The following is a 27,711-nucleotide window of genomic DNA, read 5'->3' as shown; positions in this document are numbered from 1 at the left end:
TTATTTTCGGTTTGGTTTTGGCTTTCCGGACAAGCAATATATATTAGTACTTTAGTAGAATTAAAGCTGAATCCGGTTTTTGGGTGGACGGTTTGGATCGGTTGGTTCAGGTTATCCAGACTCCAGACTGGATAATATTTCGTTAGTGCTAATCAAAAGCCTACATCGTAACACTAATTTGAACAATAATATCAAAAAGACATATCATTAGAAAAATAAAATCCGCAGACTGATATTATCGAACGACTAAATCAGCTAGTTTGGTCCAATTATTTTGTGCAATGATATTTATTTTACGCACGAACAACAATGACAAAACATGGTCCCCTCTTTTTCTTAAGTCTTAACATATATGCGTTTGGTTAGAAAAATATTTCCTTTTCTACTTATAACTAGGTGCTTCCCCCAAGCAACTGTGGGTTGTTGCGTAGTTGGCACTTTCTTGTTTTTTTTTGTTTTTTTCGTTTTCTTTTTTTGTATTATTTCGTTTTAATTAGACATATACGGATTTCGTAGTCACTTCTATTTATACACTATATGTTTATACCATTTCATTTAGATATGTACAATTGTGGCGTTTATTTTTTATGAATTATGAGGATGTTGTTTCTTGCTTTTGAGGATCTAATCTTATCATTGACTGATATTGTTCCCAATACATTATTGTATTTTATATTTTCTAATTAACTGCTTATGTAAACCCTTCATATGTTGATGTTGCAATAATAAGTTTTTTTTTTAAAATAATTATCTTTTGTGTAAGTGATTATGTTTGTATGCCCATGTTTTGGTCTAATATCAATAAGATCGTTTCTGATTTTCTTTAGTTGACTTTGAAACCAATTTTGAGTTAAGCAAATAATGGGTCGAATTATGGTGTTAATAAATAATATAAATTCTTATGTATATATATTGTATATATATTGTATATATGTGACTATAAGTTTAGCTAACTAAAAAATTATGTAATATTTAAATATAATCTTGAACATATATATATATATTTATATATTATTTGTGGGAGGAATGTATGGAGTTATTGGATATAAGTTATTTTTGAGTTAAATGACCTTTTATGTTTTTAAAGTGAGTTAAATATTAATAAATTTTCATATGTGTCTTCACCTTTTTAAAAAGGAATACCAAGTGTTTCCCTCCAAATTTGAAGTGACATAGTATTTTAGTTTTCTTATATGATTTTATGAACTTCAATATAAAGGTTTTTCAAAGTAATAAGTACACTCACACTGATGAAATTATAAAATTTGGAGAAATTTTTATTTCGATTAATCATCTGCTCTTTTAAAATATCAAATAAGTATGTTGTTGTTCCTACAAATAGGACAACATATATTATAGTTTAACCATGAAGTTAAGCAATGAAAATGGAACTTGAGATCGCAAGACAAAATGCTTATATATATTATGTTACACATTGATCGTTTAAAAATGAATATGAACATCTAATTCTCATATAAAGTTGATTTTTTTTTGTTAAAACCAACATATGTGAATTTAAATTTAACTATGCAAATTTAAAAAATAAATATGAATATATTAAAAAGGCAAGAAATATAAAAGAAATATTTTGTTTTTATATAAATAAAATAAAAATTGAAAACAATGTTAAATATAAATAATACTTTCTAAATTAAAATATAGAATCAAACTCTTACAAGTTACAACACATATGAGATATAACAACATTTGATATTGGTGGGAGGGGAGGAGAAAATGATTACTATAAGATGGTAATCCAAATTAGATAATGGAGATGAATCTTTAAAAAATAGAACAATGTAAAATATATATATATATATATATAATACTTTCTAAATTAAAATATAGAATCAAACTCTTACAACACATATGAGATATAACCACATTTGATATTGGTGGGGGAAGAGGAGAGAATGATTACTTATAAGATAATAATCTAAATTAGATAATGGAGATGAATCTTTTAAAATAAGAACAATGTAAAATATATATCATGTAGTCTCTAAAATTAAAATTTAGCATTAAAAACTTACAAATAAAAAAGTAAAAATGATTTGAGGTATTGTAGAAGAGAATGAGAGAATGTGAAAATGAGATAGTAAAAGAATGTCAATATAATAGAATGAGAGATTGAGAGAATGCTTATTTATATGATAAGAAATTATGGAAGTTACATTTAGAATTACGGAGTTACAATAGTAATTTATTGTGTTTGAATCAAATTGAGTGGTAGAATATGATTAATGCATAATTTATTTTATTTTCAGTTATAATTTTATTTTAATGTGTGAATTAAATGTATTGTGTTTATTGGGTCTTAAATATTGTTTAAAGCAATTAAAAAGCAAAAAAAAAAAAAAAAAAAAATAGAAAACATTAAATGAAAATCAACCAATAAGGAGAGACCAAAACCTTACAAAACAAAACAAAACAAAAAAAAAGAGATTTGAAAGAGTGACTAAGAGAATAAGATAATGAGTATTTATAGGAAGAGAAATGATGAAAAACTACATTTAGAAAAATGAGAGTTACAATTCTAATTTATTGTTTTGTTTTAATACAATTGATTAATACTACTTAGTGGAGAAATAAAGTTAATGCATAATTTATAGGGGGAATTTATATGATTTGAGTTTTATATTATGTGAGTTAAATGTGAAAATTAATTGTTTTTAAATTTGTGTTTTAATATAAATATTTTTGTTGTTAAAATCCAAATGGACCAATAATGAGAGAGTGAAACCTTACTTTTATATATATATGATTATGAAAGTTGGCCAACTCTCTCCATCCTTCTGCCACATCAGCAATGTAGAGAGTGTCACATGTCCATCCTTCTTTATGTTGCTTGACTGATCCTCATCTGTTTTTTTGCTTGATTTTCATAGTAACTCACACTTTGACCTTTTTCGACTTCCTTTGCTTTAGTATCTGCTCCTTTATAATATCTCCTTTACATTGTTGTGTTGTTCCTTCTCTGCAAACTTTTTTTCTATGACTCTATCTGCTCAACTGTACTCAAGATTGCAAGTTCATTCTCACTATGGCGAACCTTAAGGATTTTGTCTTTGAGTGGCGTTGTTTCTAAATTTTTGTTTTATGCATCTAGGGCCGGTATGTGTGTTGTTAAATGTAATCTTACTATAGAATAAGAAGAAACTGGTCATTTTGTGTTTGATTTTTAAGAGGTAGAATAGATTATGAGACTTGAAAATTGGCCAAATTTACTATAGTTTTTTTTCTTACTGCTATTGTGCCAGAGAATAAGAAAATTCAATCATGTGTGGTGCCTACTCTAAATTTTCAGTTATATGATATGATATTGATCACCATGATTTGTGCTTTCATTTTTTACTACTCAATGCACAATATAATATTGACAGTAAAAATGTAATTGTTCATATCGCCAAAAATAACCCGTGCGCGAATACTCATTTAGTGTACTTAAAAGGATGAGATCTGCAAAACTCAATGTACACGTGTCATATGAACGGTCAAGATTCGAAGAGAGCACCAATCCATTATTCCCGTCCGTTGCTCTTCCTTACGTGTCAAATTATTTCCGCTCTTCCACGAAAAAAATCCCGCCACTGTGCAAAATTTTCAATCTCTTTTTACATTAAAAAATTAAAAATATAGTAATATTATTATTATCATAAATAAAAACAAAAACCCTATTACTCAACACTAGTCATAACGCCCTCTCTTCTCTAGTTACAATTCTAATTTATTATTTTGTTTTAATACAATTGATTAATACAACTTAGTGGAGAAATAAAATTAATGCATAATTTAAAAGGGGAATTCATATGATTTCAGTTTTATATTAGGGCAATTGTCATAAAGGTTTTTATTCCAAAAATACCATAATTTAGTTTTTTTTCCAAAAATACCACTAAAATGTAATTTTTTCCAAAAATACCACATAATTGAATTAAAGTTCTAATACTAAAAACTAATTCTTAAATTGTAAACACTAAACCCTACCCCTAAAAACTATACTCTAAAACTAAATGTGTCAACCCAAACCTAAAAAAAAAATTATAATCCTTAAAAATCAAATTTTTGTATTTGTGGTAATTTTGGAAAAAAAAACTAAAATGTGGTATTTTTGGAAAAAAAAATTAGTGGTATTTAAAGGAATTTCTCTTTATATTATATGAGTTAAATGTGAAAATTAATTGTTTTTAATTTGTGTTTTCATAGAAATATTTTTTTTGTTAAAATTGCATTGTCAAGTGGACCAATAAGGAGAGAGTGAAACATTACTTATATATATATGATTGCTTTAAACTTTCAAATGAGAAATATATTATTAACAATAATTTTACATGAGAAATATATTAATTTAGCCAACCAAAATATGAATATAAATTTAGCCAAGCAAAACAATTTAAAAATATTAAAATTTAACCAAAAATATTTTCTCTTGAAAGATAAATGAGTTAGTAGGAGGAATGAATTAATGTACAATTATTGGATAGGAGTTACATTTGATTTAAATGGAGTAACATGCCTTTAATTCTAAATAAATATTTTTAATTTTTTATAACCTAAAATAAAAGGAATACCAAGTGTACATCTTTGTTTAAATATATTTTATTTTTATATTTGAGTTCCAGTTGAATATGATTTATTTTTTGGATCAGTTTTTATTTTGATTAAACACACAAAACCAATTGTTTAATTATGGATCATTTCAACTTCATGATCTTATTGTGTGGTGAATATTGTAAAAAAGTATGAAAATAATGACTTATAAGATGTTAATAGAAAATGGAGATAAACCTTTTAAAAGATTAAAAATATATATATAAGATATACATGTCATACAAACTCAAAAACTAAGTTTTTACAATGATATTTGATTTGATTTTTTATAACCCATACAACAACAATAACAAAAAAAATACAAAACAAAACAAAACAAAAAAAAAGAGATTTGAGAGTAGTGGAAGAAGATAAGAGAATGAAAGACTGATAGACTAAGAGAATAAGATAATGAGTATTTATAAGAAGAGAAATGATGAAAATTTATATTTAGAAAAATTAGAGTTACAATTCTAATTTATCGTTTGTTTTAATACAACTAGGACTCAGACCCCCGCGACATCGCGGGAGAAGTATTTTAGAAAAAAGTAAATAAATTTAAAACTTAAAACTATACATTATGAAATCATTTGAATGTAATAGAATAGTTTGAATACATAAACATCTATAATAGTATTTTTGCAGCAACTTTTGACAAAAAAAATTCATTTTGGAAATAATTAGCATTCAATGCATTGAATTTAGTATTAGTTACCAAAATTTTGAAAATTAATTGTAGGTAAGATTAAAAAAATAAGAAAATATATTATCTACCTCATTCAAACATAAATTTATAATTCTTTTCATTTTTGTTTCAATTTATATTTGAATTATTTTAGAATTGTGATTTTTTCTTGCATATAAACTTTTTAAAACGGACATATATTACTCAATAGATGAAAAAATATGGGTACAATATCCCACATCGCCTAAAAAAATGGACCATAGTTCAGAGTCATACTATAAAATAGACAAAATGATTCATAATACAAATGAGTAGAAAACTTAATTTATCAGGCATTCAAACTATCAGTATTAGAGAATAGATATATATATAATTAAAGTGATTAAATAAATATTATGTAAAAAATAAATTATCTTGCAGTATTATATAGTTTAAACTTTAAACCATAAAATTAACAATTATATAATATAGTATATTTAACCAATATAGTTAAACATAAACTGTTACTTAAAACATCTGACAACCCGTCCGTGGACCCCATTAGCCCACCGCTAGTTGCTCCCATAGGCTGGCCCTGCAGGGCATCGATCCTAACTCATCACTGTGGATATCCAAATCCACCAGTAGGTTATTGGTGACAACTTGTCTGTGGGAAGGTTGTTAAAGGGTGATGGACCAAGGTTCGAGGAACGCCTGATGCACCAATAACCTACTGGTGGATTTGGATATCTACAGTGATGGGGTAGGATCGATGCCCTGCAGGGCCAGCCTATAGGGACAACTAGCGGTGGGCTAGTGGGGTCCATAGACGGATTGTCACATAAAAATTGATTTTTATACGACAACCCGTCCTCTGGACCCCACTAGCCTCACTGTTAGCTTGCCCCCATAGGCCTAAAGCTGGCCCTGCAGGGCATCGATCCTAACCCCTCACCGTGGCAAATAGAACTACTCATCCAAATCCACAGTAGGTTATTGATGCGCCAGACATTCCTTGAACCCTGGTCCTCACCCTTTATCAACCTTCCCACAGGACAAGTTGCCACCAATTGATCTGATACCAAACTGAAACGACCTGACATGTTTTTTTTTTTAATAATAAATAATAATAATAACAATAATAATAATAATAATAACAATACTAATAATAATAATAATAATAAGAATAATAATAATAATTAACTACGACTAGTGGTTCCATACCCACTAGCCACCTAACCACAATCACAAATAACAGCGGAATACCAATACCAATTAAATAACCAATAATAATCCATAATCAAATAACCAATAACCAATCCTAACCATTTCAATGTCAAACAACAAGAAACACCAAACCGGCAATCATAACAATGTTTCTAATGACCCAACTCTATCACCCTAGCAATGCCAGACAACATCCAATCGAGTCCCTAGAACATCTTCCTCTTCATTGCCTTGATTCCACGATCACACCTTGCCTTTACCTGAACCACAAACACAAATTGAGATGCATGAGTATTTGATAAATACTCAGTGAGGCAATCCTCCCATCTACTGGGCTATACACACAAGCAACAATGACTCCAATGTTCCAAACGATCAACAAACAAAACACACAAACCAGGAAAAAACGAACATCGTCACACTGGAACGGAGGTGTCGACCGACACCAGCCTAGTGTCGACCAACACTGGCATTGGTGTCGACAGACACTACCCCACAGTGTCGATCGATGCCCATTTCTGCTGGTATCGATCGACACTCCACCTGCAACTGCGATCCGCACGAAGCTGAGAGTCGAATCTGGCTTTCCAATCTCCTCCAAATCATCCAATACTCAAAACCCATGCCGGAAACATCATTAGGAACCTGTATAATCCAATCCCCAGCAAGAAAACACACAAAACAACAACGAACAAGCAAGAACAAGGAAATCAAGGGCTTAGATTAGCCATGGTCATGCACTCACCTCTTTGCAGGAAGTTTCTGACCAACAATGAACGAATCCACACTCTCAGCAAGCTTCCCACACGTTCCTAGCCTTGAATCCTCACTCCCACAGCAAGATCTCACCCACAAAGCCTTTAAATCTCACAATCTCCCTCTAGAACCTCAAGAACAGTTTTCTCTCTTTTCTTTTCTCTCAAAGCAGCGTAAGACAAGAAAAACACGACCCTAGGTCGTTTTCTCCTTTTTAAACCTTGGTCCAATGGTTTCCTTAAACCAAACTGGTCTAAATCAATAATTAAAACAATCTGGTCGAACCAAAAATAAGTAGTATCGACCGACACTAACATGGGTGTCGATCGACACCCACCCCTAAAACGCAGAGTTTTGGTTCGCGGGCGTTACAATTCTCCCCCACCAAAATAGATTCGTCCTCGAATCTCGAACAACACTTATCCAAAGACTCATGTGCTACCGAATCCACGGCCCACACTCCTCCGACTGATATACGAAAGGTCACCTCTAGGTGATAGACTCACGCTCCAGGCGTTATTTGCTCTCGACTTTTGGACTCACCTTTTTTTTTTACTCACAGGCCCAAACCTTGAGTTTTTATTGGCTCCTCATCAGACCGAAGTCTGCATGCCATAATATTGGCTCCTCATCGGGCCTAAACCCGCATGCCATAATGTATATATGGGAGTCCAATACTCGTCTCTCGGGTTGCCACCCTACAGCGCGCCTCCGGATCTTCATCCAAAGTCGATATACCAGCCATACTCCCAAGCCACAAAGTCTTAGAATATGACGGTACTAGGAGAACCTAAGTTCCCCAAGAGTCGCGAGCAAACAATTCTGAACACATCTGAGTCCTATCCCTATCCAGGTTCCCTTCCCGTGGATCGCGTAAGACAACACAATGTCCTACCAACCACATATCCCCTCACTGGAATACCCCATGACCACACAAGGATCATCTCACTGCCCCACGGGCCGCCAAGAAGGCCAAACAAATTTCCTAAACAGGACCGCCTCAAAGGCCAACCAAATGTCCTAAACAAGACCGCCACAAAGGCCAAAGAAATGTCCTAAACAGGACCGCCACAAAGGCCAAACAAATGTCCTCAACAGGACCACCACCAAGGCCACTCGTCCCGAAGGACTGTCACGAAGACCATATGTCCCGAAGGACCGCCTCAACAGGCACTCTGGCTAAACAGCCCGCCACGAAGGCCACACAATGGCTAAACAGCTCACCACGAAGGCCACACAATGGCTAAACATCTCGCCACGAAGGCCACACAATGGCTAAACAGCCCGCCATGAAGGCCACACAATGGCTAACAACTTGTCTGTGGGAAGGTTGTTAAAGGGTGAGGGACCAGGGTTCGAGGAACGCCTGATGCACCAATAACCTACTGGTGGATTTGGATATCCACAGTGATGGGTTAGGATCGATGCCCTGCAGGGCCAGTCTATAGAGGCAACTAGCGGTGGGCTAATGGGGTCCACGGACGGGTTGTTACAAAACACAACCATCAAAATGAAAACTTATAAACAAAAATAGAATAGACGTAACTGTGCAAAAATATTGTTTAAATTATTATAAATATATAAGATATTTTATGAAGAATTATGGTAAAGAGGTACAATTAAAAAAATTATACTAACAAAGGGATCTTAACTCAAAATATTGAATTAATGGTTGTAATGAGTAAATTTAATTTTAATAAATAATTATAATGAAAAATGTATTTAATAATGAGTGAAACTATATCAAAGAAAAATTGAAATTAAAATACACAACTTTCAAAAACATGATAAAATAAATTTTAAATATTAAAAAAGTTTTTAACGAAAGTTACGATAAATATACCCAATTGTAAATTCTATATTAAGTTGTATTAACTTTCTCTTTTGCTATATTTATTTTTAAAATTTTAGTTAGATTATAGAATAACGTTGAATATTAGATATTAATATTCAATTATTTAGATTCAACATAAAGTGAAAAATTTGTTTCAACGAACTTGTTGGTTACTGATGAAGAGACAAATATAAAGAAAGTTTAGAAGACATGACTATTTAAATAGAAACACGTCAATGACGTCATACACCTATTAGAACGAAAGTTGTGATGAAAAAATATAAATAATAGCGAAAGACACAACTCTATAATGAACAAATACAACCGATTGATTTAAAAAAAAAAAAACAAATAAAATCAAAAAATTTACGAAAAATTACTACGAAAAATCGCAACTGTTAGCAATTCATTATACCTAATAATCCATATAAACTGCTTAAAATAGAAGGCATCTTTATTACCATATTGAAAAGGTTAAATTCAAAAACTCACTCTATAATTCATCTAACTGTTGGAAAAAACCATAGGTATTTTTATTAAATTTTTATATTTAAAATTAACTAAAAGTTGTAAATTAGATTCATCATTCCAAAAATCTTTTGTTAAATCAAGAATTGGAGGAATTTCTTTACTTTTAAAAGAATGAATGCTAGAGAATAATAATTTAGAAAGCTGTAAAAACTGTTGAGAATGAAAATTTATATTATTTTGTGCCATAACAAAAAAATGAAAAGAGTTCAAACAGACAAATCTATATAGATTTCAAAAGATATGAATGTTTCAATAAACACAACTCTACAGTGAACCGTTGTAACTTTTCATAAGTAACCGTTTTAATGTACTATCACGACTTTTCGGAAAATATCCAACATGTACGATTGAAAAAACACAACTGTTGGTCGCATTTATTCGGATTGTTATTATATATAGATTGATTAATACAACTTAGTGGAGAAATAAAGTTAATGCATAATTTATAGGGGGGATTAATATGATTTCAGTTTTATATTATGTGAGTTAAATGTGAAAACTAATTGTATTTTTAGGAAGATGAATGATGAAAAATTACATTTAGAAAAATGAGAGTTACAATTCTAATTTATTGTTTTGTTTTAATACAATTGATTAATACAACTTAGTGGAAAAATAAAGTTAATGCATAATTTCTAGGAGAAATTCATATGATTTCAGTTTTATATTATGTGAGTTAAATGTGAAAATTAATTGTATTTATAGGAAGAGAAATGATGAAAAATTACATTTAAAAAAATGAGAGTTACAATTCTAATTTATTGTTTTGTTTTAATTCAATTGATTAATACAACTTAGTAGAGAAAGAAAGTTAATGCATAATTTTTTTTTTAACACTAGAACTGCATTAGCTAATATAATGATTACTTTATAGGGGGAATTTATATGATTTCAATTTTATATTATGTGAGTTAAAAATGAAAATTAACTATTTTTAAATTTATTAAAATTCTATTGTCAAATGGACCAATAAAAAAAGAGTAAAACCTTACTTTATATATGATAACTTTATCAAAAATCCTAAATGATAAGGAGGCTCCCCATGTTCACGGTTTCATTCCCTAGCATTACCCGTTATGTCTAGATTTTCGTAAACATTGACTATTATTCCTACTTTTATGCTTATGTTTATATTACGGTAGATGACTAACTTTTTTGGTGCTGAAAAGTATAAAAGATTAATTTTTTTTTTACTAGTTTTTGTTTTGGTTCGAATAAGTTTTAGAAGCACGTTGCAATCAGTTGTCTAAATAGATATATCATCTTAGTTTTTGGTAAAAAAAATATAGAAACACAGACAAAAAGAATACTCATTTTCTCCCTGATAGTGTTCTAAGATTTATTTTTTTGCCTAATAGATTGAATTTGTATATTAAAATATTAAACTAATTTTTCTACTTTATGTTAGACATGTCATCTATTTAATGGTTTATATTTTCTCTTTGAAAAATAGTTAGATTCACTCCTGAGATGAACCTTTATATTCACCCTCTTCCCTCTCAATCAATCAGAATGTTCTATCTAATATTTTATTTTAAAATAAATCAAAATTAAATTAAAAAGCAAAATTAATTAAGGAAATAAATTTTGTATACTTTTATTTAAAGAAAGTTAAATATTGGCTTGGTTTAGATTTTACAATGAAACGAGGTTATATATCGGTTTGAGTTTATAAATGAGAATTAGGGTTTAGATTTTATAATTAAAACGAAATTATATGGCAGTTTGGGTTTACAAATGAGGTGGTTAGGGTTTAGATTTTACAATTAGAACAAAATTATATGTCGGTTTGAGTTTACAAATGAGATGATTAGAGTTTAGATTTTACAATTAGAACAAAATTATATGTCGGTTTTGGTTTACAAATGAGATGGTTAGGATTTAGATTTAACAATTAGAACAAAAGTATATGTCGGTTTGGGTTTACAAATGAGATGGTTAGGCTTTAGATTTCACAATTAGAACGAAAGTATATGTCGGTTTGAGTTTACAAATGAGATGGTTAGGGTTTAGATTTTACAATTAAAACGAAATTATATATCGGTTTGGGTTTATAAAAGAGCGGTTTAAGTTTCTAATTTTATAATAAATGTATACAGAATTTATTTCCTTATTTTATAAGAGGGTGAATGAAGAGGTTCACCCCTATTACTCTTTCTCTTTCTACCCAAAAATTATTAAAAATTAATTTACAAATAAAAATCAAAGTTTTTTTTAATATGTGTGATAATATTTAAACATCAATTTAGGAGAGAGAGGGAGTAAACAAAATTTATTAGAGACAGGGAGTAAACAAGACTAAAGTAAATAAAACCTCAACCATACTTCTTAACACAAAAAGGTATTTGTGAGAAGTTTTGCCTCTTTTCCATTCATTTTTTTTTGTCATAAATTTCAATTCAGATCCAATTTGTTTAGCCATGCTCTCAAGAATATATATAATCCGCACCGGAATGATTATTTCCATTAATTGAACTTCTTTTTCTAAGCTCACACATATGCATATTAAGCCATAACGCCTTATTGATATGGGTTATTTTTTTTTTTTTGGCGATCACCTTATTGATATGGGTTAAAACTCAATATTCTCTTTCTTTCCTCCAACCTTCTCTTGGTTCTTTGCCTAGTCACATGACTTTTTTTACTCGAAGGTGGAAGAGATTTTGGGAGGACAACCTCACTTTTGTCCACCCTAACTATGTTACTTCTATGATGTTATTATTTCAGGCCTTCCGAGAACCATATACTGAACAATACAAAGGAGAAGTTTTGCTAAGTTGTCTTCCGGCAATCGAGCCACTAACCAAAACAATGACATTTTTTTTGTGGCGAACAATCTTCAAGAAAAACAAAAAAGGTTGTGAATTCTGATGATTTTTCTTGAATAGATAGACAGATAGCACAAAACCATAATTCTACATTTTTCATTTTTTAAAAAAAGTTACAGTAGTCATACATGATGGAAATACCCTTGAGTCGACAAAATTCTACTGTTTATGTGCTTAATCGAAGGACATTGTTCTCATGCTAGCTAGTGGTGATGGACAACAATGACTTCTGATTTTTTTTTTTTTCTTTGACAAACTTTTACAATGTTTCCAAAATATTTAACAACTTTTGGAAAGCTTCATAGGTTCTCAAAAAAATTCAATTTTTTTTAAATTCCAAAAAAAGCAAAGAAAATTGTTGTTGATAATAAACATACAAAGATTTTTTTAAAAACATAACCCTAAATATAAAAATATATATTTAACATATATACAATAGTTTATTTAGCAAGTTTTTTCAAAAAAAAATATTCTAAAGGTTTTAAAATTTCAGAAAACCACAAGCAGGCTTTCGAAAACCTCCATAATTCTCTAGAAACTTTTACATATAGCCAAAATATTTATATACATTTTGAAAACTCTAAATCGTGAAATTAATGTAAGCTCTGATCCAAAATTCCAAAATAACTCTCATAGACACATGCCACAAAATTCCAAATACTACTTTATTAAATATATTCACCTACAAAAGATAATTTCAAATGGGAAATACAAAATAGTAACTCTCTCACGGGCCAGCATATAAGTCTCAGTACGGAATCTGGTCTGGTCTGCCTAACGAATTTTTCACTGAACAGAGTACTGAGAGAGCATGATTAGCTCTGTAAATGATTTAATTAATAAGTTAAGATTATTGATTGTTAATTATATTCTTACTATAACATTATTTAATAAGCTAAGTTTTTAATCAAAAAGTTGGTTAGGGGAGCGCATATGGAGCGTACGATTTCGTCTTAAAAAAAAGTCGAAGCCACCAAAAAAAAACTAAAAAAAAAAAGAAAGAATAATAAAAGTTTGAAAACAAGAAGAGAAGAAGAAACGAAGCCACCCACATGCCTTGAACCAAAGTTACCGTTGTCTTATACAAACTTAGAAGTGAATCGTTTCTTTCCCCTAATCATCCAACGGTTATATTCTCATCCTAGCCGTCCCTTTTTTTAAAAAATTAAACACTTTGTTTTCTTTTCTATATTATTTTTTGTTTTTATCTTTCCTCTTTTTGCTTATTTCATCCCCTTGTTCAGATTCGACTGTATCAGACTTTTAAGATTCTCTTCGTGTTCTTAATGCTCTTCTTCTCCTTCTTGCTCTTCTTCTCCTTCTTGCTCTTCTTCTCCTTCTTACTCTTCTCTCTTTGTGGGTTTCTCTTGGAATAATCAAAAAAATGGTTAATTCATGTGAGAACAAAGCCTTCGTTGATGAATCTACTACAACTACGATTCTTCAAGGTAAGTCTTGTATGAGAATTTTTCGAGGTCTTATATACCAATGGAGAATCCTGACAGAATGTGTTTTTGTTCTGTTTTTTTTTTTTTTTTTATTGTTTAGATGAAACAAGAAGTAGAAAATTCGGACAAGAGATGAAGAGAGAGAAGAGAAGAGTGTTGGGTGTGATTAACCATAATAATCTTGTTGGTGGTGCAAGTGTTGTCAACAAGAGAGGAAGCTTATTATTATCTAAGTACGTTTGATTTAACTTCAGTCTCTCTAATCTCACAAGTTTGTCTCTCTTTTCAATTTGATTGTGCTTATATGGGGTTTTGATTGATTTGAATCAGTAATCAAGAAGAAGAAGGAATTCAAAAGAAGAAGTTTCATTCTCTGCGTCCACCAGTTACAAGGTATATATAAAGCTTCAATCTTTATTGTCAATTTGTTTTGATTTGCAAGAAAGAAAAGATCTGAGATTGTTTTGAATATGTAGATCTGGAGTTGAAGAGGAGACTAAGAAGAGGCTGAAACCAACAATTCCAAGTTCAAATGAATTTGGTGACTGTATATTTGTTGATGAAGAGGAAGAGGAAGCTGCATTGGACCATCCGATGCCTGAAGCTGATCTAATGGTAAAACAAGAACATTCACAATGCTGAATTTGCAGCTTTAGTTCAATTTATAAATTCAATGATTTTAATGAAACTTTGATTGGACAGGAGGAAATTGAGATGGAGGATGTAACAGTGGAAGAACCGGTTTTGGATATTGATGCCGTAGATGCCAAGAACTCACTTGCAGCTGTTGAATATGTTCAAGATCTTTACGCATTCTACCGAACAATGGAGGTAAAAGTATTGTATCTGTGTTTTGAAGCAAGAAGTGGTTTGAGAGCTTGTTTAAGACAGTTCTTTGATTTTGAAATTGCAGAGCTTTAGCTGTGTTCCAGTAGATTATATGATGCACCAAATCGATTTAAACGACAAGATGAGAGCAATACTAATAGATTGGTTAATCGAGGTAATATTATCCACAACATTTTACAGTTCTCTCTCTCTCTGCATTGTACTGTGTAGTTTTGATAGAGGCTAAAGAAGCTTATGTAAAATTTTCAGGTACATGACAAGTTTGATCTGATGAACGAGACACTGTTTCTCACAGTGAATCTGATAGATAGATTCTTGTCCAAGCAAGCTGTTATGAGAAAGAAGCTTCAGCTTGTAGGTTTAGTAGCTTTGCTCTTAGCTTGCAAGTACGAAGAGGTTTCTGTTCCAGTTGTCGAAGATTTAGTACTCATTTCTGACAAAGCTTATACGAGGGAAGACGTTCTTGAGATGGTAAAGACTAGGGTGGTTTTTTACATACAAGCTTCATTTATGTTGAGACATTCTCTGATTGAATGATTCTGTTTCTCTCTAACAGGAGAAAGCAATGTTGAGTACTTTGCAATTCAATATTTCGTTGCCGACTCAGTACCCTTTCTTGAAGAGATTTCTTAAGGCAGCTCAAGCAGACAAGAAGGTAAGTTAAAAAAAAACAATTGGCTTATCATGAATCAGTTTTACCTAGAAGTCTGAATTTAGAAAAGGAACTAACTGTGAAACTTAAAAACAAAACAGTGTGAGGTCTTGGCATCCTTCTTGATTGAGCTTGCCCTTGTAGATTACGAGATGCTTCGGTTTCAACCATCATTACTAGCTGCCACATCTGTGTACACTGCTCAATGTACACTTGATGGTTTCAGGCAATGGAACAGTACATGTGAATTCTACTGTCGTTACTCTGAAGATCAGCTCATGTAAGTCTCTCTCTCTCTCAAGTAATAATTAATCTTTTACAAAGATCATCATCCTTTTTAATCCATAATCACAAAAGGGTATTGAGAAAAGACTGATCTTTTAAAACTGTAATCGCAGGGAATGTTCACAGAAGCTGGTGAGTCTTCATCAGAAGGCGGGGATGGGAAACTTGACAGGAGTATATAGGAAGTACAACACATCCAAATTTGGGTACATAGCAAAATGTGAAGCTGCACACTTTCTAGTACTGTCCTCCTAGTCTCATCATCATTTTTTTGAAGCCAAAAAGGCCAATTAAGTAGTTTTGTACAGCTTGTTGACATAGTTCCTCATTCACCCTGTAGCACAAATAACAAAAAAAAGAAGAAAAAAAAGCCAAGTTCAATTTTATTTACTTCTATTGTAACAATCTCTTAGCTTCACTTCTCAGCATTACACTCTATAATGAATGATATATGATTGAATCATTCTTTTACATGAAAATTTTCTCAACTTGTGATGTCTTTATTGGCTTGTGTATCACTGTTTGTCTTGTAGGTAAATACAAAAATACATTTCAAAATCAAAATAGAGATCAATCTATGTGTATTAAATGTATTTTTGTATTTGAGCTACTTACAAAACAGCGTCGTTTTCATTGTTTTTAACTTTGACCTGTTTGAGATCTCTCTCTCTCCCCACCAACTCTCTCTTTCACACTTCACTTCCACATCATCAGATATATTATACAGAAAAAAAACAAAACTTTTTGAAGATTCTTCAAGATCAACGACGATAATGGCGGCGTCGACGAACTCATTCCTCATCGGAAACAATACACAGATCCCTTCCTTGAAACCCAAATCAAATTCCCAATCTTTTATCCACTTCACCAAACCAAACACCATCAACCTCACCACCACCACCAGAAGAAGAACCAATTCCGTTTCAATCCGATGCGCTTCCGCTTCAACCACCGTCGGATCCGAGCAACGGGTCTTCAATTTCGCCGCCGGTCCAGCCGCGTTACCTGAAAACGTCCTCCTCAAAGCTCAATCAGATCTCTATAACTGGCGTGGATCTGGTATGAGTGTCATGGAGATGAGTCACCGTGGTAAAGAGTTTCTCTCCATCATTCAAAAAGCCGAATCTGATCTCCGTCAGCTTCTCGAGATTCCATCGGAATATTCCGTTTTGTTCTTACAAGGCGGTGCCACCACTCAGTTCGCTGTTTTGCCTCTCAATCTCTGTAAATCTGATGACTCCGTTGATTACATTGTTACTGGATCTTGGGGAGATAAAGCTTTCAAGGAAGCTCAAAAGTATTGTAACCCTAAAGTGATTTGGTCTGGTAAATCTGAAAAGTACACGAAAGTTCCATCTTTTGATGGGTTGGAGCAGAGCACGCACGCCAAGTATTTGCATATATGCGCCAATGAGACGATTCATGGAGTTGAGTTTAAAGATTACCCTCTTGTTAAAAACCCTGATGGTGTTCTTATTGCTGATATGTCTTCCAATTTCTGTTCCAAACCTGTGGATGTATCCAAGTTTGGTGTGATTTATGCTGGTGCTCAGAAGAACGTTGGTCCTTCTGGTGTTACTATTGTGATTATTCGAAAGGATTTGATTGGGAATGCTAGAGATATCACTCCGGTGATGCTTGATTACAAGATTCATGATGAGAACAGCTCCTTGTACAATACGCCTCCGTGTTTCGGGATTTATATGTGTGGTCTTGTGTTTGATGATTTGTTGGAGCAAGGTGGTTTGAAAGAAGTGGAGAAGAAGAACCAGAGGAAAGCTGAGTTGTTGTACAATGCCATTGATGAGAGCAGAGGGTTTTTCAGGTGTCCTGTTGAGAAGTCTGTGAGGTCTTTGATGAATGTTCCTTTCACGTTGGAGAAATCGGAATTGGAAGGTGAGTTCATTAAAGAAGCTGCTAAGGAGAAGATGGTGCAGCTCAAGGGACATAGATCAGTGGGAGGTATGAGAGCTTCTATTTACAATGCAATGCCTTTGGCTGGTGTCGAAAAGCTTGTAGCTTTTATGAAAGATTTTCAGGCAAAGCATGCTTGATTCTTTTTTTTTTATTGCTTTCTGGTCATCTTGTTGTGTATTATTAAGCTTTGATGCTTATGAATTTTGAGTTTTTTTCCTTTCTTTTGTCTGTACTTGAATTCTAATTGTTTGTTGTGGATTTTTTCCAGTAATAATAATTTGAGATGCCAGGTTTCAATTTCAAGCAAGAATCATTTACACTTTTATGTTTGTCTGAGACTCTGAGTTGAGACTGAAGAACTGATGAAAACTTCCAAGTTGTCAAAATCTTGTGTTAAACAACTTATTGAGAAAATGCTGAGATTAGCTTATGATGATAAGCAAATGCAAACAAGGATCAGCTTATGATGATGAGCAAATGCATACAAGGATCAGCTTATGATGATAAGCAAGTGCATACAAGGATCTCATGCTGTGCAGATAGTGTGTCCTTTCTCTGTTTCTCCTGCTGAGACTGATGGTCCTGTCTTCAAGAAGCGAGTAAATAAGTGATTCAGGTTTTCAAAATCCCAACTAAACTGTAATTTTAGATTCTTTATATCAGAGTTCACTGTGAGCGTGTAAGTTACCGTTAGAATGTGCCCCTTTGTAACCATCAGCTACATGTCGAAAGAACTCTTTGGTAGCATCTGCATATTCATTCAAGAATAATCACTACTACATCCAGCCAGAAGAACAAAAATATCTGCAAACTCACCGTGTTTTGTTGTAAGAGACGGGTCTTCCCCATCCATGACCCTGATCAGTTTTGCAGGATTTCCAGCCACCACACTTCAAAAATACAAAGAGGGTGTCCATTGTTACCAAAAACAAAGAGTGCCAAGTCATGAAGATTTGTCAGATGCATTTTCTCTTTTATACCAATGTGAAGGAACATCCTTTAACACAAGTGAACCTGCAGCTACCATTGCTCCAGGACCTATGCTTATGTTCCCAAGTATAGTCACACAAGCTCCAAGCAATGCACCTTCACCTATTTTTGGGTGACGATCGCCGGTTTCCTTGCCAGTTCCTCCTAAAGTCACACCCTGTGACAAAGAAAACTCAAGTAGCCTTGGTTGGAGAAGATCATGATCTCGGTATTAAATTTCCAGGCAATGGTTGGAGAAGAGATGCTTACATGTAAGATTGAGACACAATTTCCAATTACAGCAGTCTCACCAATAACCACTCCAGTTCCATGATCCAACAATATTCCCTCCCCAATTCTTGCCGCTATGCAAAAAGAGTAATAAACCAATATGTATAACCAGCAATCAAATCACTGATAAACCTGATCAACTAATACACCAGAGAGGGGAATAGGATAATGTTCAAACAGATAAGAGCGAGATATGAAGCTCAAACTCTACCTGGATGAATGTCGATTCCAAAAACCTGAGAGAAAAAACCACAGCATATATCAGACATTGAGATGAAAGATACACCTCAAGCGAGGCTCTAAATGCAGTAACAAAAAGACAATGATTGCCAAAACTACCTCACTTATCCGGCTTTGCAATGCAAGAGCTAATAGTTTCCTCCCTTCATTCCACAATTTATGTGCAACTCTATATGCTTGCAACGCATGATACCCCTGTAGAACAAAACCACCTCAGCAGTCACTTCTTCCTAGTGAGGAAATGTTCTGTCTGTATAGACAATCAAAGATTTTACCTTCAGATGTAAGATTGCAGAACTATACGACAAACAAGCAGGATCCCGGTCTTTAAATGCCTGCAAATCACTGAAGCACATGAGAAAACAGCCTCAAACAAACACTTTCACATGTACTAAATAAAACCGTTGCCTTTACCTGAATGTCATGGCGAATAGAACACTGGATACCTTTGTCATGCATCATAACACCATAAAATATATCCAAGAGTTGAGTTGCCAACAAAGTTGGGTTTTGGAGACGGTTGGCCAGAACAAACCCTAAAGCTTGCTCCAAACAGTCATGAGCCAAGATGCCAGCATACAAGAAGCTACTCAAAATAGGTTCTTTCTCTGCCTATAACCACAACAAGATTCAGCAATGTAAGATACCAAACTATATAAAGCATAGAACACTAACACTGTAGTCAAACTTTCTTGCTTTCAATCAAACAACCTTCAAAGTGAAAACCTTTAAAGTGTATCCATGTGTGATGATGATCAATGGGAGGGGAATGAACATTCAAGTCCTATGTTTGGTCGGATTAAATATCAAAGCTTGCAACGAGAGAAACAAGATTGACTAATTCCTAACCCTAATGGATACAGGGTTACTACAATAACAACTGTGGATTAACATGGAGACACAAAACCATAACTTTTTTCTTCCAAATAAGACTAAGAATCGATGAAGCAGAGAAAGTGTTAGAAACCTCAAGCTTAGCTTCTTCTCTGATAGCATCCCAGATAGGATCAGAACCAGAATCAAGCAAATTCGAGTCAAACTCTGACTTATGCATTCCCTTAGCGTAAACCTCGAAACCCCTCTCGAAAGGAAGCTCATCGCCGTTCATATCTCCGGGTATAGTTTACAATACAATTCCCGGAAGACGATGGAAGAATCACAAACTCTATTGATTGGTTGGCGAGAGAAAAGAGAAGGAGAAAGTGCTAAAAAAACGGAGGCTACTTTAATGGATATGATGCGAAACTGACAAAACCCTTTATCATCTTTTAACTTTTTGATTCTCTATCGATGGTCGTTGTTGTTTGTTTGGTTTCTCGTTGTAAACAAGTCGTGTGTTGTTGTGTTGTGTCCAGTGTCCACCGCTTTGAAAGGGTTCTACGATGATATCATATCATTTGTTGTAATTATGTTTATTTTTATATTTTCCTTTGGCCTTATTTGGTCGCGACCGTGATTGTGTCCAAGTTCGTAATGTGATTAGGGTCTCTCTTAAACAGCTAATTGTTTTTCTAATCAACAAGGCTCGTATAGATTTGTTAAATACTATTATAGTTGAATCTTAATCGCCTTCCTCGGTGGAGATGATTAGTGGAATATAAAAATTGTACTACAAAGAACAAAGTAGAGTGACCCACAAATGATGCCAACTAGTCGTATGTTTATTGCATATTATAGATTATAAATGTCTTATATGTCGCCGGATAAGGTCATATAAACTATTTGTACTCTATTCCATGGATTCTTAACTATACAGTATGGATGGCTACACAAACTTGTACTTCATTCCCAAACTACACTTATTATTTTAAATCAGTAAGTATAATTGATTTCAAGAATTTATGATTTCAAGACTATTCATTTGTAGAATCATCCTTGAAAGCCTAATATAATATGGTCATTCCCATCAACACTAGCACCAAAATCATTCACCACGTTGGGTGCCATCGAAGCCCTCAAACATAAACGCATAACGCATATCCCAGTTATCTTAGGACGACGACGCCCGTTAATCACGAGGCATGGTTATCCCAATAGAGCTTATTTGTAATCAATTTAGACCAATCGTTTTGACAGACCATTTGAGTTCCCGGAGAATCAAAACCTGTCTTGATCAGTTCCAAAGACCAAAACTTTCAATCCAACAAAGGCAACTAGAGTGAGATTTAAACCATGAGATTCTTGTTAACCAAAAGGGCACTCAAAAGCTTTACCCCACGTTTCCAGAGACTTCTGTTAACCCATACTTCCTTCTCCTCAACCTCAGACTCCGGCGATTCCGAGCCGGGATCATGGAGAACTATGGAGGGTCTACTCCGATCCCCCGCCAATTTCTCTCCTTTATCCCCAATCACGTTCTTGGAACGATCCGCCAAGGTTTACAGAGACAGAACCTCTCTTGTATATGGTTCGGACAAGCACACTTGGTTCCAGACTTATCAGCGTTGTCTCCGTCTTGCCTCTGCTCTTACCCACCTCGGAACGTCTCCCGGCGATGTGGTTAGTCTCTTCAATTGTTCAATTTCTGCTCCGATTAGGTTTCCGATGTAGTTTTAGTGATAAAAGAGGATCCTTTTTTAGGTTGCAGCTTTGGCTCCGAATGTTCCAGCTATGCATGAGCTTCATTTCGCTGTACCAATGGCTGGTTTGATTCTCTGTCCGCTTAATACTCGACTTGATCCTTCCACATTGTCCGTTTTGCTAGCTCACTCCGAGGCGAAGATCCTCTTTGTTGATCAACAGTTACTTGAGCTTGCTCATGGAGCTCTTGATCTTCTTGTCAAATCAGACAGAACAAGAAAAAGTCCAAAGCTTGTGTTGATCTCTCACTCTAATGATGATGGTGATGATGATGAGAGTGATTGTTCATCAAAGTACTCTTTTGATTACGAATATGAAACTCTGGTTAAATCCGGAAACAGCGGATTTGAGGTGATCAAACCGAGAAGCGAATGGGATCCCATTAGTATAAACTACACTTCAGGGACGACTTCGAGACCTAAAGGCGTAGTGTATAGCCACAGAGGAGCTTATCTCAATTCTCTTGCGACAGTCTTTCTTCACGAGATGTCTGTTTATCCGGTCTATCTATGGACGGTGCCGATGTTTCATTGTAACGGATGGTGCCTTATTTGGGGAGTAGCAGCGCAAGGCGGTACTAATATCTGTCTTAGAAAAGTCTCTCCTAAGTTGATCTTTAAGAACATTGCTATGCATAAAGTGACTCACATGGGAGGAGCCCCTACGGTTCTGAACATGATTGTGAACTCTCCTGTGACGGAACGTAAACCGTTTCCTCACAGGGTTGAGATCATGACAGGTGGGTCACCGCCTCAACCACAGATCCTGGCAAAGATTGAAGAATTAGGTTTCAATGTGTCTCATCTTTATGGTTTGACAGAGACATATGGTCCAGGGACACACTGCGTGTGGAAACCTGAATGGGATTCTCTTTCTTTGGATGAGAGAACTAAGTTAAAGGCTAGACAAGGAGTGCAGCATTTGGGTCTAGATGGGCTCGAAGTGAAAGATCCGGTGACAATGGAGACTGTACCTGATGACGGTTTAACCATGGGTGAGGTTATGTTCAGAGGAAACACCGTAATGAGTGGATATTTCAAGGACTTAGAGGCAACAAGAAAAGCTTTTGAAGGAGATTGGTTCCACAGTGGTGATCTCGCTGTGAAACATCCGGACGGATACATAGAGATAAAAGATCGGCTAAAAGATGTGATCATATCAGGAGGAGAAAACATAAGCTCGGTGGAGGTGGAAAGAGTTTTGTGTAGCCATCAAGCGGTTCTTGAAGCCGCTGTTGTGGCACGTCCGGATAATCACTGGGGACAGACTCCTTGTGGTTTCGTGAAGCTGAAAGATGTGTTTGATGGTACCAAACCTGAGGAGATTATTGGTTTCTGTAGAGATCATTTACCTCATTATATGGCTCCAAAGACTATTGTTTTCGGAGACATACCTAAAACCTCGACGGGGAAAGTACAAAAGTATCTTCTGAGAAAGAGAGCTGATGAAATGGGCAGCTTGTGATCGCCATGTAAGAAACAAAAAAAAAAAAAACTTGGTATGTAGTTTATGTTTGTGTATATATAAGGAAACAAAAGATGTGAGAATCGTAAACCACCGCGTGAAAAGGAAGAAACAGATCAGCCATGGATATGATTTGGCTATAATTAGATTTGTTACGCGGAAAGGCCAACGATTTTGTACCTCAGAAAGATTTACAAGACATTAATAAAGAAGAAGAAGCTTAATAGAATATTCCGCCGTGTCTGAAACGGGTCCAATTCGTAGGAAGGTTTCAAACACAATCTTACTTATCTGTCTTTTCCTTAAAAAAATATCTCCATTATAAATCTGCATTGGACGACCCTTACAAAATCATCAACTCATCCAAACAGAAGAAGAAAAGATTTTGTTTGTTTTCTTTCTGAGAAGATTGTTTGTAATTTTCTTGATAGAAAAAATATGGCATCAAACGAAGCTGGAAGGCCATTGCCGAAATTTGGAGAATGGGATGTGAATGATCCGGCGACGGCTGATGGATTCACGGTGATATTTAGCAAAGCGGGTGAAGATAAAAAGACAGGAAGGAGTTCGACCAAGACGAATTCTCAGAGGAAACAAGATAATGATAAACCAACGGTCAAGAAATGGCTCTGTTTCACTTTTGCTTGATATTTTTGGTTTTTGTTTGTAAAAGAGAACTTAGCTTTGAGCCTTATTGAGAGCCCTTTGACAACTTTTGTCATTTTGTTTCGTAGTCATCTAATAAACAAATGATAAGGTTTTGTTTCCTAATGAATAGTTTTTTTCACTTGGTAATACAGAATCAACAAAATGACAAAACTCATAAAAAAAGTATCTTTGATTTTGAGGTGAACACCAAGTTCTTGATCTTGAACATCTTTCTTGTTCAAATTCAGACAAAATGTGTTCTTCTTTCTTCCTTACAAAACATATTTATCTCTCTTGCTTTTCGTTTTTTACGGAAAAATCTTTATATAGGTTTAATGGCAAAGTCAGAGAAAAAAATCCACATTGAGCCTCTAACTATTGTTTGCACCTAGGGTTTTCGCTCACATACTTGTACAAAAAGCAAAGGAAATTACATGTTGGGGGCGGGGGGGGGGGGGGGGGGGGGGGGGGGAGAACGTAAGACCTTCTTTATCGGTGGGTTTATAGAGGAGATCTAAGTATTTAGTTGAAAAAAAAATAATTAGAACAAAAGAAAAAAAGGTAAGAACTCCTCCTATATAGTATACTCAAACTTAGTTTAAGAAACGCTACATGTTATCATTCTATTGGATGAACAAACTAATACAAAAGGAAAAAAAAAAATTGGGAAAGATCGATTGATTTTATTCTTTTTTTTCTCGCTCTTTCTCTTGCGATTGAATCCTCTTTCTCTTAGCGATCTGCAGCTATTTCAGAAAATTTGACCCCTAAGTTGTGGATTGTGCTAACATGTATTTTTAACATGATTTGGACTTGTTATTGGATGTTTTAAGTTAAAAGTAATATTGCTGATCTTCTTAGTGATGTTAGCATTTTTGTTTGAAGCTTAAGGCCCTGTCTTTTGTTATTGATAGTCGTCAATGTTCTAAAAGAGAAAAGCTTTAGGTTACTAACTGGTTTTTTCCGCTTTATCTCTGTTGGTGTTATGTCTCATGCTACATTCATTCTTAGTGTTTGATCACACTCATATATTCGTGTGACGATGGCCTTTCTTTTATGTGAAATGCTCCGCTTCTTGGTAGGTATATTGACGATGCAAAGGAAGCAATCTTTTGATTCATACTTACAGGATTTCGAAGTGTGTTTCTTTTCCTGAGCTGTGAACTTTGACGGTGGAGAGTGTCTTTTGCTTTTGTGTTTGGTGGTTGTGCTTTTGTGTCGTACTTGATGTTTTTTTCTATTTTTATAAAATTTTAAATGTTTATACATTTATACTACTTCTATTCTATTTAAAATTTTCAAATTTTAAAAAACAATTTTACAAAAATAAGAGACCCAAAATTAGAACTTACCATTAGAGGAGAAAATTTTAACTAAGAGTTCATGGGTTCTTATTTACAAAACAATACACAATTTATTCTTAAAAAATTCAAATAGTGTCTAAGTACCCCAATATATGAACCCCCAATAATCTTGCTCTAAGCAACTTGAGTGCGACTGTCTGTGCGAGTGCAAGCAATTCGCAAATACCTCTCCAAGAACCCTAAAAGCTAAAAAAACTTTTGCGGTCAAATCAAAATGGCGAAAGATCCGCCGTCGCTTCGCTCTATTCCGAATCTGCATAATCCAACTGCTCCTGCCTTTGTGATAAAATGTAACGCATGCCACCTCGATATTGAAAGTGGTCAAGGCTGGCGCTGTGACGTTTGCCCAGACTATGATGTGTGCAGTGCTTGTTTCAATAAAGAGGCCGGTTGTGTTAATCATCCGCACATGTTAACAAATTATCTATCACTAGCTGATCAGAATGCTCAGAATAAAGAAGCTAGGCAATTTCGGGTATATTGTAATATTCAGTTTCTTGTTGTTGTTGTTTATGGTAGATTATTATGTTAAAAGAGCTGCCTCTTCTTCTCTTTCTTTAGTCTTCTCTTGATTTAAAAAATGGATGGTATTAGATTAGTCATATGGCAGTGTCTCTGAAAAGCTAAAGTTTTCATTTATCTAAAATATGCAGCTCAGGAAAATGCTCGAGGTTCTGGTGCATACGTCGCAATGTTGTACTCCACATTGCCAATATCCCAATTGCGGCAAAGTGAAGGATCTATTTCGAGATGGTCTCCAATGCAAACTACGTGCCTCAGGAGGTTGTTTTCTATGCAAGAATATGTGGTATTTCTTGCAACTCCATGCTCGGGCCTGCAAGGACTCCTCTAATTGTTACATACCTCGATGTAGGTAAACTCTTTAACTTCTGATGTGTCCCTGTCTTTTTCGACAAGTAAAAACGTAGGATGGAATGTCTGTCTTTTTCTTTCCTGGAGTCATGGTTTTTCTTTTACTTATGCCACATTCGAAAATCACAATCTCAACACACAATTTTGGATATTACAACCCGGGCATATATAACATATGACATAGTTATATATTGTATTGATCATTGTATATCTCTCTTTGTATTGGTTTGTATTGATCATTGTACATCTCTCATTTCAGGGACCTAAAGGAACATATTGAGAAGGTTGCAACAGCAACCGGATTCACGACGCAGAGCTGCTGTCATGGAGATGATGAGACAGAGAGCTGCGGTCAAATCAAAATGGAGAAAGATCCGCTGTCGTCTCGCTCTATTCCGCATCTGCATAATCCAACTGCTCCTGCCTTTGTGATAACATGTAACGCATGCCACCTCGATATTGAAAGTGGTCAAGGTTGGCGCTGTGAAGTTTGCCCAGTCTATGATGTGTGCAATTCTTGTTTCAATAAAGAGGCCGGTTGTGCTAATCATCCTCACATGTTAACAAAATATTCATCACTAGCTGATCAAAACGCTCTGAATAAAGGAGTTAGGCAATTGCGGGACTTGGAGGTATATTGTAATATTCAGTTTCTTGTTGTTGTTGTTGTTGTTGGTAGATTCTTATGTTAAAAAAGATGCCTCTTCTTCTCTTGCTTTTAGGCTTCTCCTGATTTAAGAAATGGATGGGATTAGATTAGTCATATGGCTCCCTCCACAGTGTCTCTGAAAAGTTAAAGTTTCCATTTATCTAAAATATGCAGCTCAGGAAAAGGCTAGAGGTTCTGGTGCATACGTCGCAATGCCGTTCTCCACGTTGCCAATATCCCAATTGCGGCAAAGTGAAGGATTTATTTCGACATGGTCTCCGTTGCAAAGTACGTGCCTCAGGAGGTTATTTTCTATGCAAGAATATGTGGTATTTCTTGCAACTCCATGCTCGGGCCTGCAAGGACTCCCATTGTTACGTACCTGGATGGAGGTAAACTCTTTAACTTCTGATGTGTCCCTGTCTTCTGTCCACATTCGAGAATCGCAATCTCAACATACAATTTTGGATATTAGAACCCGGGCATATATAACATATGACATAGTTATGTATTGTATATCGCTCTTTGTATTGATTTGTATTGATCATTTTGTACATCTCTCATTTCAGGGATCTAAAGAAACATATTGAGAAGGTTGCAACAGCAACCGCCGGATCCACGACGCAGAGCTGCTGTCATGGAGATAATGATGAGACAGAGAGCCGCAGAGAAGTCGCTGGAACCTCTGGTTGAATAATTCGTATATACTAAATCTATATATAAGATCTAAGCAGAAGTGCAAGTGTAATCTTAATCCCCAAGATTAAGAAGATGAAATAAGCAGGTGTTTCTAAATAACACCTGGAAACAAACCCTATAACAGTTTGTTTAATTTAGATTGATTCGTATGTTCTGTTTTATCATCTGCAATATAACAAGCATTGCATTCTTTTAATCTTTGTTGATTTTGTTTTGTTTTCTGCAAATTTGCCACATTTAGCCTCCAACTACGTTCTTGTTTTTTACAAAAAAAAAAAAAAAAAAAAAAAAAAAAAACTACGTTGTTGTTTCTAGGGATATTGGCTCACACAATCACATACTTGCGTAAGAAA

The 27,711-nt window shown here is 34.3% G+C and overlaps 5 protein-coding genes across 9 annotated transcripts; 4 read left to right on the top strand and 1 right to left on the bottom strand.

The window, feature by feature from the left end:
- The first annotated feature begins 13,484 nt into the window (after positions 1–13,484).
- On the top strand, positions 13,485–16,143 carry LOC104790704 (cyclin-B2-1-like). Of its 3 annotated transcripts, none has more exons than XM_010516487.3 (10): positions 13,485–13,878; positions 13,979–14,111; positions 14,209–14,271; positions 14,355–14,493; positions 14,581–14,709; positions 14,792–14,881; positions 14,977–15,198; positions 15,284–15,382; positions 15,481–15,659; positions 15,778–16,143. In XM_010516487.3, exons 1-10 carry the CDS (start codon positions 13,815–13,817, stop codon positions 15,917–15,919), a joined length of 1,260 nt encoding a protein of 419 aa, XP_010514789.2. In that variant the 5' UTR covers positions 13,485–13,814; the 3' UTR covers positions 15,920–16,143. The 3 variants fall into 3 exon arrangements, 2 of the variants coding, with proteins under 2 accessions (XP_010514789.2, XP_087314451.1); XR_015561967.1 differs by having other exon boundaries at positions 13,550–13,878; positions 15,524–15,659; XM_087458325.1 differs by lacking the exon at positions 15,778–16,143 and having other exon boundaries at positions 13,550–13,878; positions 15,481–15,663.
- Positions 16,144–16,208: 65 nt separating this feature from the next.
- LOC104790694 (phosphoserine aminotransferase 2, chloroplastic) lies at positions 16,209–17,884 on the top strand. The gene has a single exon (XM_010516477.3). It carries the CDS (start codon positions 16,438–16,440, stop codon positions 17,716–17,718), a length of 1,281 nt encoding a protein of 426 aa, XP_010514779.2. The 5' UTR covers positions 16,209–16,437; the 3' UTR covers positions 17,719–17,884.
- Positions 17,885–17,926: 42 nt separating this feature from the next.
- Positions 17,927–20,489, bottom strand: LOC104790684 (serine acetyltransferase 2). 2 transcript variants are annotated; one of them, XM_087458330.1, is made up of 10 exons: positions 20,049–20,489; positions 19,496–19,693; positions 19,357–19,416; positions 19,181–19,276; positions 19,053–19,077; positions 18,821–18,915; positions 18,562–18,728; positions 18,398–18,471; positions 18,270–18,329; positions 17,927–18,167 (listed from the first exon to the last, which is right to left on the bottom strand). In XM_087458330.1, exons 1-10 carry the CDS (start codon positions 20,187–20,189, stop codon positions 18,043–18,045), a joined length of 1,041 nt encoding a protein of 346 aa, XP_087314456.1. In that variant the 5' UTR covers positions 20,190–20,489; the 3' UTR covers positions 17,927–18,042. The 2 variants fall into 2 exon arrangements, with proteins under 2 accessions (XP_087314456.1, XP_010514770.2); XM_010516468.2 differs by having other exon boundaries at positions 17,927–18,163.
- A 305-nt stretch (positions 20,490–20,794) lies between these two features.
- On the top strand, positions 20,795–23,896 carry LOC104790673 (isovalerate--CoA ligase AAE2-like). Of its 2 annotated transcripts, XR_015561966.1 has the most exons (3): positions 20,795–21,580; positions 21,662–23,393; positions 23,557–23,896. XR_015561966.1 is itself a non-coding variant. In XM_010516457.3 (2 exons), the coding sequence occupies exons 1-2, from the start codon at positions 21,254–21,256 to the stop codon at positions 23,123–23,125; spliced, it is 1,791 nt and encodes a 596-aa protein (XP_010514759.2). In that variant the 5' UTR covers positions 20,795–21,253; the 3' UTR covers positions 23,126–23,896. The 2 variants fall into 2 exon arrangements, 1 of the variants encoding a protein (XP_010514759.2); XM_010516457.3 differs by having other exon boundaries at positions 21,662–23,896.
- On the top strand, positions 23,564–23,896 carry LOC109125703 (protein NOI4). Its single transcript, XM_019228163.2, has one exon. It carries the CDS (start codon positions 23,564–23,566, stop codon positions 23,771–23,773), a length of 210 nt encoding a protein of 69 aa, XP_019083708.1. The 3' UTR covers positions 23,774–23,896.
- Positions 23,897–27,711: the final 3,815 nt, after the last annotated feature.

This window comes from Camelina sativa, chromosome 1, assembly GCF_030686135.1.
Source record: "Camelina sativa cultivar CO46 ecotype springtype chromosome 1, ASM3068613v1".
NCBI lineage: Eukaryota > Viridiplantae > Streptophyta > Magnoliopsida > Brassicales > Brassicaceae > Camelina > Camelina sativa.
This window is presented reverse-complemented; position numbering and strand designations above follow the sequence as displayed.